This window comes from Hydra vulgaris, chromosome 12 (assembly GCF_038396675.1).
Source record: "Hydra vulgaris chromosome 12, alternate assembly HydraT2T_AEP".
Classification (NCBI taxonomy): Eukaryota; Metazoa; Cnidaria; class Hydrozoa; order Anthoathecata; family Hydridae; genus Hydra; species Hydra vulgaris.
The window spans coordinates 16,390,068-16,402,659 of record NC_088931.1 but is presented as its reverse complement, the minus strand read 5'-3'; the positions used below and the strand labels follow the sequence as shown (position 1 = coordinate 16,402,659).

General features: G+C 28.0%; 2 protein-coding genes across 3 annotated transcripts in view; both read right to left on the bottom strand.

Annotated features, from left to right (window-relative positions):
* Nucleotides 1–300: 300 nt before the first annotated feature.
* LOC136087975 (uncharacterized) lies at nucleotides 301–1,082 on the bottom strand. The gene is made up of 2 exons (XM_065811611.1): nucleotides 1,030–1,082; nucleotides 301–970 (listed from the first exon to the last, which is right to left on the bottom strand). The coding sequence occupies exons 1-2, from the start codon at nucleotides 1,080–1,082 to the stop codon at nucleotides 301–303; spliced, it is 723 nt and encodes a 240-aa protein (XP_065667683.1).
* Nucleotides 1,083–2,616: 1,534 nt separating this feature from the next.
* LOC100202971 (aldehyde dehydrogenase family 16 member A1) overlaps nucleotides 2,617–12,592 on the bottom strand; it is a 46,745-nt gene continuing 36,769 nt past the window's right edge. For both annotated transcript variants that reach the window (XM_065812357.1, XM_065812358.1), the window contains exons 10-12: nucleotides 10,944–11,148; nucleotides 3,209–3,394; nucleotides 2,617–3,089 (exon numbers count right to left, since the gene is read on the bottom strand). In XM_065812357.1, the coding sequence (XP_065668429.1) occupies nucleotides 2,790–3,089; nucleotides 3,209–3,394; nucleotides 10,944–11,148 (691 nt within the window). In that variant the 3' untranslated portion in view covers nucleotides 2,617–2,789. The remainder of the gene's footprint in view (nucleotides 3,090–3,208; nucleotides 3,395–10,943; nucleotides 11,149–12,592) is intronic.

The following is a 12,592-nucleotide window of genomic DNA, read 5'->3' as shown; positions in this document are numbered from 1 at the left end:
ATAATCACTTTTATTATCGCCTTTTAAATATTTGCTCACGTTACTAGGATAAAAATAAGAGGTTTCAAATTCAGGAGAATTAATTTCATTAAAATAATTAATATCCGGATCGGATTCGTCGTCTAGGTGTAATCTATACGTTTCAAATAAATTAACTTTTTTTTCAAAATCATTATTAGCTGTTTCCATTTTCGCTATAATTTAGATTTAGCAATAAATAATAGTATGCGACAATTTGAAAATCTTTTAGGAAGACTTAGTGATCAATTTATTGTAGACCATAAAAAATAAAAAATAAATTTAAAAAGATAAGATATTACTTTTTTTGGAATTCCAATCTCGTACAATAAGTTTGTCGTATGAAATGTACGCGTATTTGCCAGCTTGTCTTTCTACTTTCATTTTTTCACGTAGTGTCTTTCGTATAACATTCGTTTCGTTACAGTAATCTTCATATATGAAAATATTTTTACCTTTTAATTTGTAAGAGTTGTTGAGAATTTCAGTTTTTTCCTTAAAATCCAGAAGTTTTAGGATTATTGTTCTATGTTTGTTGTGAACAACTTTGCCTATTCTATGTGCTCTTTCAATGTTTACACTTTTGACTCCTAATATGTTGTTGAATATTTCTTTTACCTTTTTTTCACATTCAGCCCAGCTTTCATTGTCATTTTCAGGGACACCATCAATTCTTAGATTATTACGCCTTGACCTATCCTCAATCTCTCTGAGTTTGTTATTTATTTTTATAAGTTCATGGTTGTTATTTTGTACTTTGATGTTTGCAAGATTTTCTTTTGCGAGACAATCAATGGCGGTTTTTATTTTTTTATCGAAAAGATCTTCATGAAAATTTAAACTTTCTTTGATTTCTTCTACTTCCTTTGCAATTGATGCTATTTTGGTTGAGTTTTGAAGGATGTTAAGTTCAACTCTGTCTAATCGATCATTTAATATTTTTGTGTTAGAACTATGTTAATAAAAGTATTTTCTTGTTGCTTCAGCATTTCTTCCGTCTCGATCTTAAACTTCATAAACATTTCCGTTATCAATTTTTTAACTTCAACAAGTGTGATAGACATGTTTAATAAGTATAAATTATTATAATATAAATATCTATTAATACTATTAACGATTTTTTATTTTATTTTCTAAAAGCAGCGAAAAAAGCATGCGTTCACATCGGCGTTCTATTATCTAAAAAAATCTAATAAACGAGGAGGGGGGGGGGGGGGTTGAACTGATAGTAGGAGTATAAAAACTAATCTTTATAAATATGTTTATATAAAATGATGTATACATATGATGTCTCAAACACAAAATTTTAATTGATAAATCCGAACCAATATTTGTTACAAAACACGCATAAAACTATTATCACGTGGCTCTCGGTCAAATGCGCATTTTCTAACAGCTGTTTTATCAAATGGATTCAATATGCTGTTATAAGTTTTATACTTTGCTAAGTATAAAACAAAGTATAAAATATATATTCAGCATATTAAATCCTACAATTAAAACCAAAGCTATGCAAATCTATGGTTTTAATCATAGGATTTGAACCAAAAAAAGAATTAAAAAAGAGTAAAACCAAAGATTTAGTGAGAAATAAACTAAAAGTTCATTTTTAGCAAATCGAGATTTCTTATGTCGACGATTTTTAAAGCCAGTTTACCCTGAAAGTTTTTGTTTTTATCGGTGACTGAAATTATTTACTAATGTTATGGCCGATTTTCACTGAATTTCTTTTTTTTTTGGTTTTGAGATATAAATTTTTTGTTGATAACAAGTAAAGATTATTATATGGGGGGTAGTGGGTCTCAATAAGCTTAAGGTGGTTGGGAAAAATATCCACAAAGTAGTAAACGGGTGGGAACGTTTATTAAGGACTCGAGAGTATGTGCGTATATTACTATGAATGCGTTTTTAGAAAACATCTCTGACGTCACATTTAAATAGCCTGCTACCGGGGGCTTCAATACATACATTGACTATCTTATAGCCTGATGCCACAAAGGGGTGCCGCTACATGAAGGTTAGCATGGGCCAGCAATCTCTTCGTTTATAACTTTTTTTTAAAAAAACACCGTATGCTATTAAGGTAGCAAAAAACTACACTTTTTTGCGTTTAAGTTGGCCAACTTTCACTTTAATTTGAAATTTTTATTTTGAATTTAGCACGCAAAACCTACACATCGCAAAACAAATCAAAATCAATTTATGGAGAAATAATCATAATTATAATAAATATGCAAAACAAATTTCATTCAAATTATGAAAAACTACATGTTAGAAAACGTTTCCCTTAAAATTAAGCCCCAGCCGCGACATCAAGTAGATTGAGTTCATAATAAACTTTCGTGCCAAATCAAAATGAAAATTGACAAACTAAAAACAATGTAAATAACAAAATCTGATCATTGGCGACTAACTTTTTTATTACATATAGCATAAGGATTTTAGATTTATTTTTTCAGTTCAATGACACGATTTATTTTTTTTATTCTTTTTTCTTGCTGTCAAAAAGTTTTAAACTTATAAAATGTTCTGATGAAAGGAACATTACGACCAACTTACAAAAGTCTTGTTTGTTTGATTTTGTAAAATAAGACAAAGTTAAACAAGCAATAAAAAATTTGAATCATTTAAAAAAGTACACAAATGACTTATAAAAATATATTAAGTGTGTCATCAATCTATATATTAGTAAATGTTTTGTTAATACATATTTATATTAGTAAGTATATTATTATTATATATATATAAAATTTATAAAAATTACAGAATAACTAATTAGCAAAAATGTGTCCCATGGGAATCCAAACATTTTTTGATTCAACAGAGTGTATCAAAAACTCTTCTCCACAACCTTGAAACTTATCTGTCCAATCGCGTGCTAGACCGTAGTTAACCCATGTACGTTTAACATTTACTGTAGAAGTGTATTCGACAAAATGGCTGCCTTCCTTAGATCCAAAATACCATATTCCATTAACGTTTTGGTGTTCAGTTAGGATCTTAGATATATGATCACGACTTCCAGTTAAAATATTGACAACACCACCTGGTAAGTCCGAAGTATCTAATACCTTTAAAAATAAAATCATTTGAAATAAAAAAAATCAAGTAACTTTAAAACTAAATTAATTGAGTTCTTTCGATTTCCTAAAAATCTGTAATTTTTTTAACATAAATACCGCTAAATTACCTGATAAAGAGAAAGCGCTGGCAAAGGGAACTTTTCACTAGGCACAATAATGATCGCATTTCCGCGTGCTATAGCAGGAGCCATAAGTGAAATGAAAGAGAGAAAAGGTGATTCATCTGGACAAGCAATACCAATAACACCAACAGGTTCATTCACTCGTAATACAGTTCCATAATATTGCGTCTCCTAATTAAAAAAATTTAAATGAACATTATAATTTTAACATTATAATTAAAAAGCTACATAAAATAAATTTGTTCTGTTAAAAACAAGAAAAACTTAAGAAAAAGACGGTTAAAACAAAGATGTCGCTAAAAAACCGTTCAAACCATTTTACCAACTAAAAAAGAGTAAAATAGTATAAAACATAAATCGTTTTTAAAGAAATAAGTATATAAAAAAATAAAAGCATATTATAGCAAAAGTATTATATTTTGACAACACACATGCTTAGTTAAAAATGAAAAGGAACGCTACTTTATTATACAATTGCTCTTTGTTTTTAGTGATCATCACAATTCTTGTAACTGACGGTTTTCTTCACCATACTGTTTAAAGGTGTGATTTTACCAGCATAAAAAAGTTTTAAATAACGTTTTACTAACGTATAAAAGTAAAAGTCTATGTCAACATTTTAAAATTAAAAACCAGTTGTTGTTAAGGAAAGAAAAGTTTAAAATTAAAAACCAGTTGTTGTTAAGGAAAGAAAAGTTTACTTGATCATAGTAAAACTATTTTTATTATTACTGCTGTTTCTTATTTACTTATAATTTATATCATTTGAATTCATATGCAAAATGATAAGTCTAGTTAATCCTAGCACGTGTGACAGATTTTACTGTAAATAAATACTATTCAACTCTTTTTAATTATGAAAACTGTTAGTATAAAGTAAAAAAAAAGGAGGTATACTTAAAAGTAAAACCGATTGGTCACGGCAGATTACTTATAAAAAACATTATCTCCTAGAACAAATAAAAAAAATTACATCGAGAAAAATGTAAAACGTAAAAAATTACATCGAGAAAAACGTAAAACAGAAACACAAAAGAAAGCATTAGTGGACGTTTTATTGTAGCTTTACTCTCCTAGACAATAACCACATGAATAATCCAAATAATAATTTTTTGATAGAAAAAACTATTGCAAAAAATGTTATTCTAGCTTGTTGCATTATATTGATGCAACAACTATATGATTAGGTCAAATGCTCATTTTTGGTGAGATACAAAATCAATTAGATCAACAAAATTATTAGATCAACAAGATTATTAAAAAATGATTGCCTGTGAGATTGCTTGTGAGTTTTCCGCTAGTGAGTATGAATCCATTGGCAAAAGCATTGATTAAGAATTAAGTTTGAAACTGCAACAATAATAGAACATTAAAGATCAAACATTTGCTTCACGATAAAGGCACACATCAACTTTTGCTTTACAATCATGAATGAAACATGGAGATGTTTCAGCGGGATTTATATTTACCATTGCATGTAAAGCAAGATATTATTTTTTCACAAAACCACTAGTTATTCATTAAACATACAAAAATCTACAAAGTTTGAGTTACTCTGAGCATAGTGTAGGTCTTTTCTTTGAAACCATGCTAATTTAAAAGTTGAGAAGCCTGCTCATAATCTACATTAGTGAACATTGTGCATTATTTTATGTGCTTCCACTTAGCAACTCTTCACTCAATCACTTTTCTCTTTGATTTTTATTGTTCTCCTTCTTAAGGCTGCACTCATTAGTGTCCATGCCCTTTCTCTTTACCTCTCTGCCAATATTATTGTTATTGGTGACTTTAATGCTCATTACGCTGAATAGCTTGGCTCTAACACCACCTATCCTGCTGGCACTAAAATCCTACAACTTTTGTATTTCTCAACCTCTAAAACAAATAGTTAACTTTGTGACTTGTTTTCCAGACAATCTTGATCATTTACCTTCACTCCTTGATTTGTGACTCGTCTTTAACCCTAGCTTGTATACAGTTTCTCCTTGTTATTTTTTAGGTTGTTCTGACCATGCAATGATCTCTAATAATCTTTTATCTCATATTTCTTCTTCGGACTCACCCTACCATCGCACTAAATATAACTATCCAAAAGCTGACTAGGATTCTTTTAATGATTTTCTTCATGACCATCCTTGAACTGATGCGTTTTCTCTCTCCACAAAAAGAGCGTCTCCTACATAACCTCCTGGATCCAAGTAGGTATAGAAACTTTTATTCATTTTCGTTAGTTCCAAGTCAAGCCTCATTCTGCTCCAAGTTTTTCACTTTCTTGTGCAGCTGTTATGTAAAGTCGTAATCATTTTTTTAGCTTTTTTAAAAGAACAACTCTCTTGAAAATAATTGCCTATGCATTATTGCAAGAAATCAATGTTTGATGCTAAGCTCCATTATTCCCAGTTAACTAAATCTCATATCTTCTCTCAAAAGTTAGGCACTAGAGACTTTTAGAAAGTCTTCAACAGTGCACAGTGAGTCAAACAGCTGTTTTCACGGAAATTGGATCATAACTTTTGAGCAGAAAGTGCTATGGGGTTGATTAAGGACTTTTTGGAAAGGTTTTTATGTGTAAATTTGGAAAAAACTAAAAAATAATTTTGTTGCAGAATATTTAGGTCATAATTTAAAAGAACAAAGTATTGAAAATTTCTCAAATCTTGCTTTTTTATTGGTTATAACAAAAATACGTGTAAATGTTTATAAATATGTATGTATATTTTGTAATACAAAGATAACATAGGTACATCAATGACAAAAACAATAAAAATTATCAAAAGAAGTACTAAAATATGTAATTTATTTATGTTAACATTTTAAAATATGTGTTACTTTAGATAAAATGTTATTAGATACATTTTGTTTATGACAATATTTATCATCTATATCCTTTTTCATTCCAAAATTTGCCGAATGGTTTTGAATTGTTTCTCTTGTCAAAAATAATTTGATCAGATGATATCCACATTTTGTTAATGGTGTCGGTTAAATTGACAATTTAGGAGTTTTTTCTTGAGAGTCTAGTATGTATCAATCTTAATATTTTGTTATTACCTTTTAAGCCTGAACCATAAAGATTTCCCAAACCACTTTCCTAATTATCCAAAATTAGCTCCCAAGAATGACCAATCAGTTTGTGAAGTGATACTGTTATACTGATCCATGGTCCAGGTAAATTTATTTTTGTAACAAGTGAAAACTTAATAAATAAGAATAGAAAATAGCTTTTACATTGATCCAAACAAATTCTTTTTGAGGAAAGTACTTGAAGAATTACTGAGAGCACCAATTCCAATTCTTGGAACGTTACATGATATTGAGCAGGCAATTGTGCAATAACTAAGTCCCTGTTTAATTTTTTGTGCAATAATTCTCTAGCTATATAACCTGTTGTTGTTCTTCTTCTTTTTCCAATTGTATCAGGGAAGTCCCATTCTATAACTGTTTTTTTTTTAAATATCTCTGTTTGTAATGAAGTCTTTGCTTGCTTCAGAAATCTACTTGAAGCACTGAAAGGGGACTCAGACCAATGAAAAACACCAGTTTTCACATGTACACCAGTCTTCATGAAATTTTCTAAATGTACTCAGTAAAGCATGAACTGCCTATAAAAATATCATTAATTTTAAATGTAATAATTTTAATATCAAGTATGTTCACATATTAAGAATGTAGAATAATATGAACACTAATACAAGATAACAAATTACTTGTATTGGTTTTACATCACAGGTTAGAATTGGTTTGAAGGTTTGTCTGGTCCTTGTAATGTAATCAGAATTTTTTTAAGTAAAGAACCATCTTCTTGTTCAAGTTGGTTAAATATTTTATTCATAGTTATAGTTTCTCGATTGACTACAAAACCATTTTCAATTCTTTCAATATTCAAACACTGATCTTTTGAGCGTGTGCACAGTTTTCCCTTTTTATACATAAGAAAACTTTTTAACTCTTCTATGTCAGAATTAAAGACAATGATTGAAGAATTTCTCTTGATTCTTTTCCCATTTGAAGATTCAGCACTTTGTGAACCAATGGGGCATTTGGTGACTTTTGCAACCATATTAACAAACCTGCTTCTGGTTTAAGTGAAAATGGACAGAACATTGTCAGTATAATATTGCTAGTGTTAACATAATCTTTTAATTAAATATTGCATAGCTTTCACTATCATAAAACCCAAACTTTATTTTCATTAGTATATTTTCAATGTTTATATCAATGATGTTCTCCAATATCATTTGCATCGTCAGTTTAATAGCCGGAAATATATTGAAGTAAACACCAGAATTAGATTCAAGATAATTTATAATAATCGGTGTTACTCTAGATTGTTTTCTTCTGAAATGTTTCCAACTAGGCAATATGTTAAAACCAGCAGTTGAATAAGTTTTTTTTTGGTTTGTATATGAATGCCTACAAAAAACATAATCTGTTATTTTTATTTTTATAGTTTATTTTCCTCAGCAATAGAAATTTCAAATAAGTCAAATTCAGCGAGCTTCATTATTACTAACTACAATTATTACTAACTAAAGATATAAATATTTTTGTTGATTCATTTTCTAATAACTTTTTAAACAAAATGATTTGAACTTCAAATAATATAGTTCAAAATATAAACAAGTTTACATGATAAGTAAAAATATTATATATTTATTATTATATACACCACAAAGCACTCAGTTTTGATTTTAACTCTTGCAATTTGTTCATTTTAAAACAGATTTAAATGCTGAAATACCTTTTTTTTATTAATGGTTGTACTAACTATTGTACTAAACTATAAAATTTGGTTGAAAATAGAAGTTCAATAGACAAGAGGGAAAGGGAGGGGTGGAAGTGTTGATCAAAAATTGGTTTTAATCCTTTTTTTTATTTCTAGACATACACTTTTACTCAACACATCTTTGTCTTTAAAAAATATGTACAAAAATTTAAACAAATGGGGTAGGGTAGTAGTCTTTTACTTTTTTTGTTTAAAAGTGCTAAGTTGGCACAATTTAGTTAAAAAGCATTTTATTTCTCTTTGTCATAGGAATTTAAAAATATATGGGTTTACTAGTGCCAACTTGGCACTTTTTAAGATAAATTATTTTTTCTGATAAAAAATTAGTCAAAAAACACTAAAATTTTGCTGAACTTTAGTTGCTTCATTAGGTATAACATGTAAAAAAAAATTTGTGCGAAAATCTATGAAGTTAACATTCACATTTCCATTAACTGCAGTCTAAGATTGTTTCTACATACAATTATCACATTAGCACTGCTTACAGTTTTTCTTATATAATGCCAACAATGACTTAAATGTATCATTTAAACCTATTACCAATATTTTGCAATGAATTTAAGTTTTTCAAACTAGTATATTTTCTGAACAAATCATGCTTTTAAAATAATTTTTTTTTTAATGAACTGGAAATTTATTTGGCTTTCAATAACAACTAACTGAAATTTATTTTAGTAACATTGATTTTTGAGCAATGTCCACTGTTTGGCCCACTGTGCAGTGTCAATAACAAAGTCTAACATTCCTTCTCTAATTAATGTGACTGGTCTTATTACCTCTCTTAAGGATAAAGCAGAACTATTTGCAAAGAACTTTTCTTCTAACTCAACTCCTGAATCATATGGCCATACTCTTCCTCCCATTCCAGTTTAAACAGGTTAACCCATTGTTAAACATTCAAATCATTCCAGCTTCCATTGCTAAAGCCATATCTCAATTAAACTCTCTTATAGCATGTGTTCCAGACAACATTCCTGTCATAGTCTTACAAAAGTGTTCTCCAGAACTCTCTTTAATTTTCTCTTAACTATTTAATAAGTGCTTAACTGAGTCTTGTTTTCTTGTCTGCTGGAAAATGGCATCTGCTGTTCCGATTATCAAAAACTCTGGAGAACACTCTGAACTCTCTAATTATTGTCTGATCAGTCCTCTTTATTATTAGCAATGCTTTTGAGTATTTGATTTTTAACATCTTGAGACCAACAATTTTACTAACAATCAATATGATTTTTCGACCTTCTTGTTCTACGGCTGACTTGCTAACTACTGTAACTAAAAGATTTTATTGTGCACTAGATGGAGACGGTGAGGCAAGGGCTACTAATATGCTTAAAAACATTTAATTGCAAAAGTTGGCAATAGAATTGTTTCTATATATATCTTAACAGATAATATATATATATATTTATAAATATATAATATAAATATATATATTTAGATAAATATATTTTAACAGATAATAAGCTTCTTACTAACAATTACTTTAACAAAAATTTTTGAATATGAAAAACTCTTTTTTTTTTAATTTTTATTTTTTTTATTACGATTTTAGTTTTAAATTCAAATAATCTCGAATTTGAAAATTGAAATTAAGAAAAAATTAAAAAAGAATTTGTAGGAATTTTGCTAATTTTTAATGCTGATTTACATTAACTATAAATTTAAATAAATGAAAACTGCAGAGACATCCATAATACTGAGTGGCATAGCAAGGATCATTCCTGAAATATAAACATAGATCTAGCTGCAGTAACATTATTATATTTAGAAGATAGTGCAAGTGAGAGAAGAAAGTTTTATTTAAATCATAAACATTTTTAATAGTATTTTTTTGAGTTATGTCTATAGATAATTCATGTTTTTGCAAAACTTTTTGATGATGTTTTCATCAATTCAAGTCTATTAATTAGAATAAATTTGTTTGTTTACTTTGTTTTATTTTAAACACATTTTATGTTTTTAATGTTATAAACTGTATAAAACAGTAATAAAACAACATAGCGAAATTGTTTTATATTAACAATCTTTTTATAATGGCAAATCGCAGTATTCGCAACTTTCAACTACGCAGTATTGTTTTATATAGCTTTTTACAATAACAGTTTTCGCTTTACAAATAAAAAATGTTTTATCTTCAGCACAACTAAATGTATTAAATATGATTGCGATTTACTTTTACATTTTTGGGTATAGTGTTTAGTAAAAACAATTATCAAAAGTAATATTTTAATAGTAACAAATACCCTACTTGTACTTTACTTTATAATTGCAATTTAAGTTTAAAACTATAATTGTGGCTATAATTTTTAAACTATAATTTTTAACTTTTAAGCTCAAAACTATAATTGTAGCTATTTTAAACTCTTTTTATGTTTATGGTAGTTTGTATATAAAACATTGCTCAAGTAAAATACAACACATCTGATCCAACCCATTTAATGTGTATTTGACAAATACATCCTATTTATAATTAATTAAAGTATAAAAGATGATAGAAAAAGTTTGATAGAAATATCTTTGATAGAAGTTTAATAGATGTACCTAATTTAAAACCGTATCTATTAAATAAATCTATTCTTTATAGAATAAATAAAATTATAACTAAAAATCCTGGGAAATTTAACTATTTAAATATATCATTTAAGTTAGCCCTCATACACCTATGCCAAATTTCTTAGAATGATACTACCACAAAAAATCATATATATCACTAAGCTGTAGCAAGGGATATAGCTAGATGTAAATAAAAAAAATCAACATAAGTTTTACAGATTAATAATCTGTAAAAATACCAAAACATTTTTTAGAATTTTAACTCTTGTAGTAATATCTAAATAATAATTTGTTCAATTCATTGAATATGATGAAATTAACTTTCATGTAAAATTAAGGATCAAGTAAAAAAAAAAAAATAATAAAAAAAAAATAACACACTTGAACATTTCCACCATATTTGTCAGCATAGGCTGCCCAAAAAAATAATCTTTGGAGTGAGATATCAACTTCTTTTTGAGCCTCATCTTTTGAGCATGATGTAGATTTGCACAAACAATCTATAAACTCCTCTTTCCTTAATTCCAAGTTTTCCGCAATGTAGTAGATAATTTGAGCTTTATTGTGACCAGTGCGTTTGCTCCACCTAAAAACACAAACAAATACATTTGCTCAAAAAATAAATATTTTTTTTAATAAATAAATAAATAAAACACATTTCTATTTTAATTACATAAAAAAAGTGTGTAACTTATTTAAACAAATTAAAGATAAAACTATACAATGTAACAAAAGTCTTGTTTACTTAGATTCCAATGTTTATTTTTACCACTGATTTCAAAAATCACATTCACTTTGACATAGATAATTTTTTATTTATGCTTAATTTTATGTTTTCTTGATAAGTGCAAAATTTCAGTGTGTTGTATCAATTTATTTTAATGATGTAAGGATAATTACATAGCATTGAGGACGCAAATCCATAAGTCCAAAAAAAGACACCGGATTTGGAAGTCGCAAAAATATTACTTCTTCCTGGTGGAGTACTTTTAGGTTAGAAGAGCAATTAAATTTTGATTTCAGAGTCTTTATGTATAATTGCAGCAAGGACTTCAGGACTCCAGGACTCTGTGTTAACAAAATAATAGATATCAAGTTATAAAATCTTTTTTTTTCTTTATTGAAGATTACAAGTCACTCAAAACTTTTATCTCTTGGACACCAGAGATCAAAAAAAAATATAGATAGATTTAAAACCGCAGTCTTTTTGGACTCTGCATCCCTGCAGAGTTCCAAAAGGTATATTTATTTTTGATATTATTATTACCGATCATTAAAGGTATTTAAGAAGAACAATTTTAGTGGGAACAGTACTTTACAAAAACTTCCAAATCTTTAGTATAAACTCTTTCCTTTTTTCTGAACAGAGATGTACCCTCCTATCTTTTTCATCTTCTTCATTTCTGAACTCTCCTATCATAGCAGTACTTCATCGTCCTTGATACCTACTTTCCATTTTATCAAGACATTGCAACATATGAACCTTTATTGACATATGACTTTATGGACAGTTTCTTGAATTTTTCAATAAACTTGGCAACCACATATTTTTAATTAGGGTCTTTGTGATTTTCTTTCCAGTTTCTCTGACTTCAACATTGCTTTTATCTGGGGTCCAACAAATATACTACCTTTGATCTTTGCCTCAAATAGCTTTGGAAATATGAGACAAATGCCTTGTAAAACCTCTATAAAATCTAAGATTATTAGAAGTTGTTTTGCCAATCTTAGTTTGATACGAAGTGGCCGTAATAAAATTTTATTGGAATCTACTAGAGGTTGCTTGAAAACATTGAACAATTCTGGCTGTAGTTCTGCTAATGGGGGCTAATGAACTTTCTTGTAATGACTTAGAAAAAAAAACATGAATACTTTGTGTATCTCTCTTGTAAACCAAGCAAGAAAACAACCATCTTGAAATTACCACCAACATCTCACTTGAATTCAGAATAACTAATTTGTCAACTTAGTAAGTTAATCTTTGATTGGTTATTATAACAATTAATAGTGTAGATAACTTTGCTTTTTAA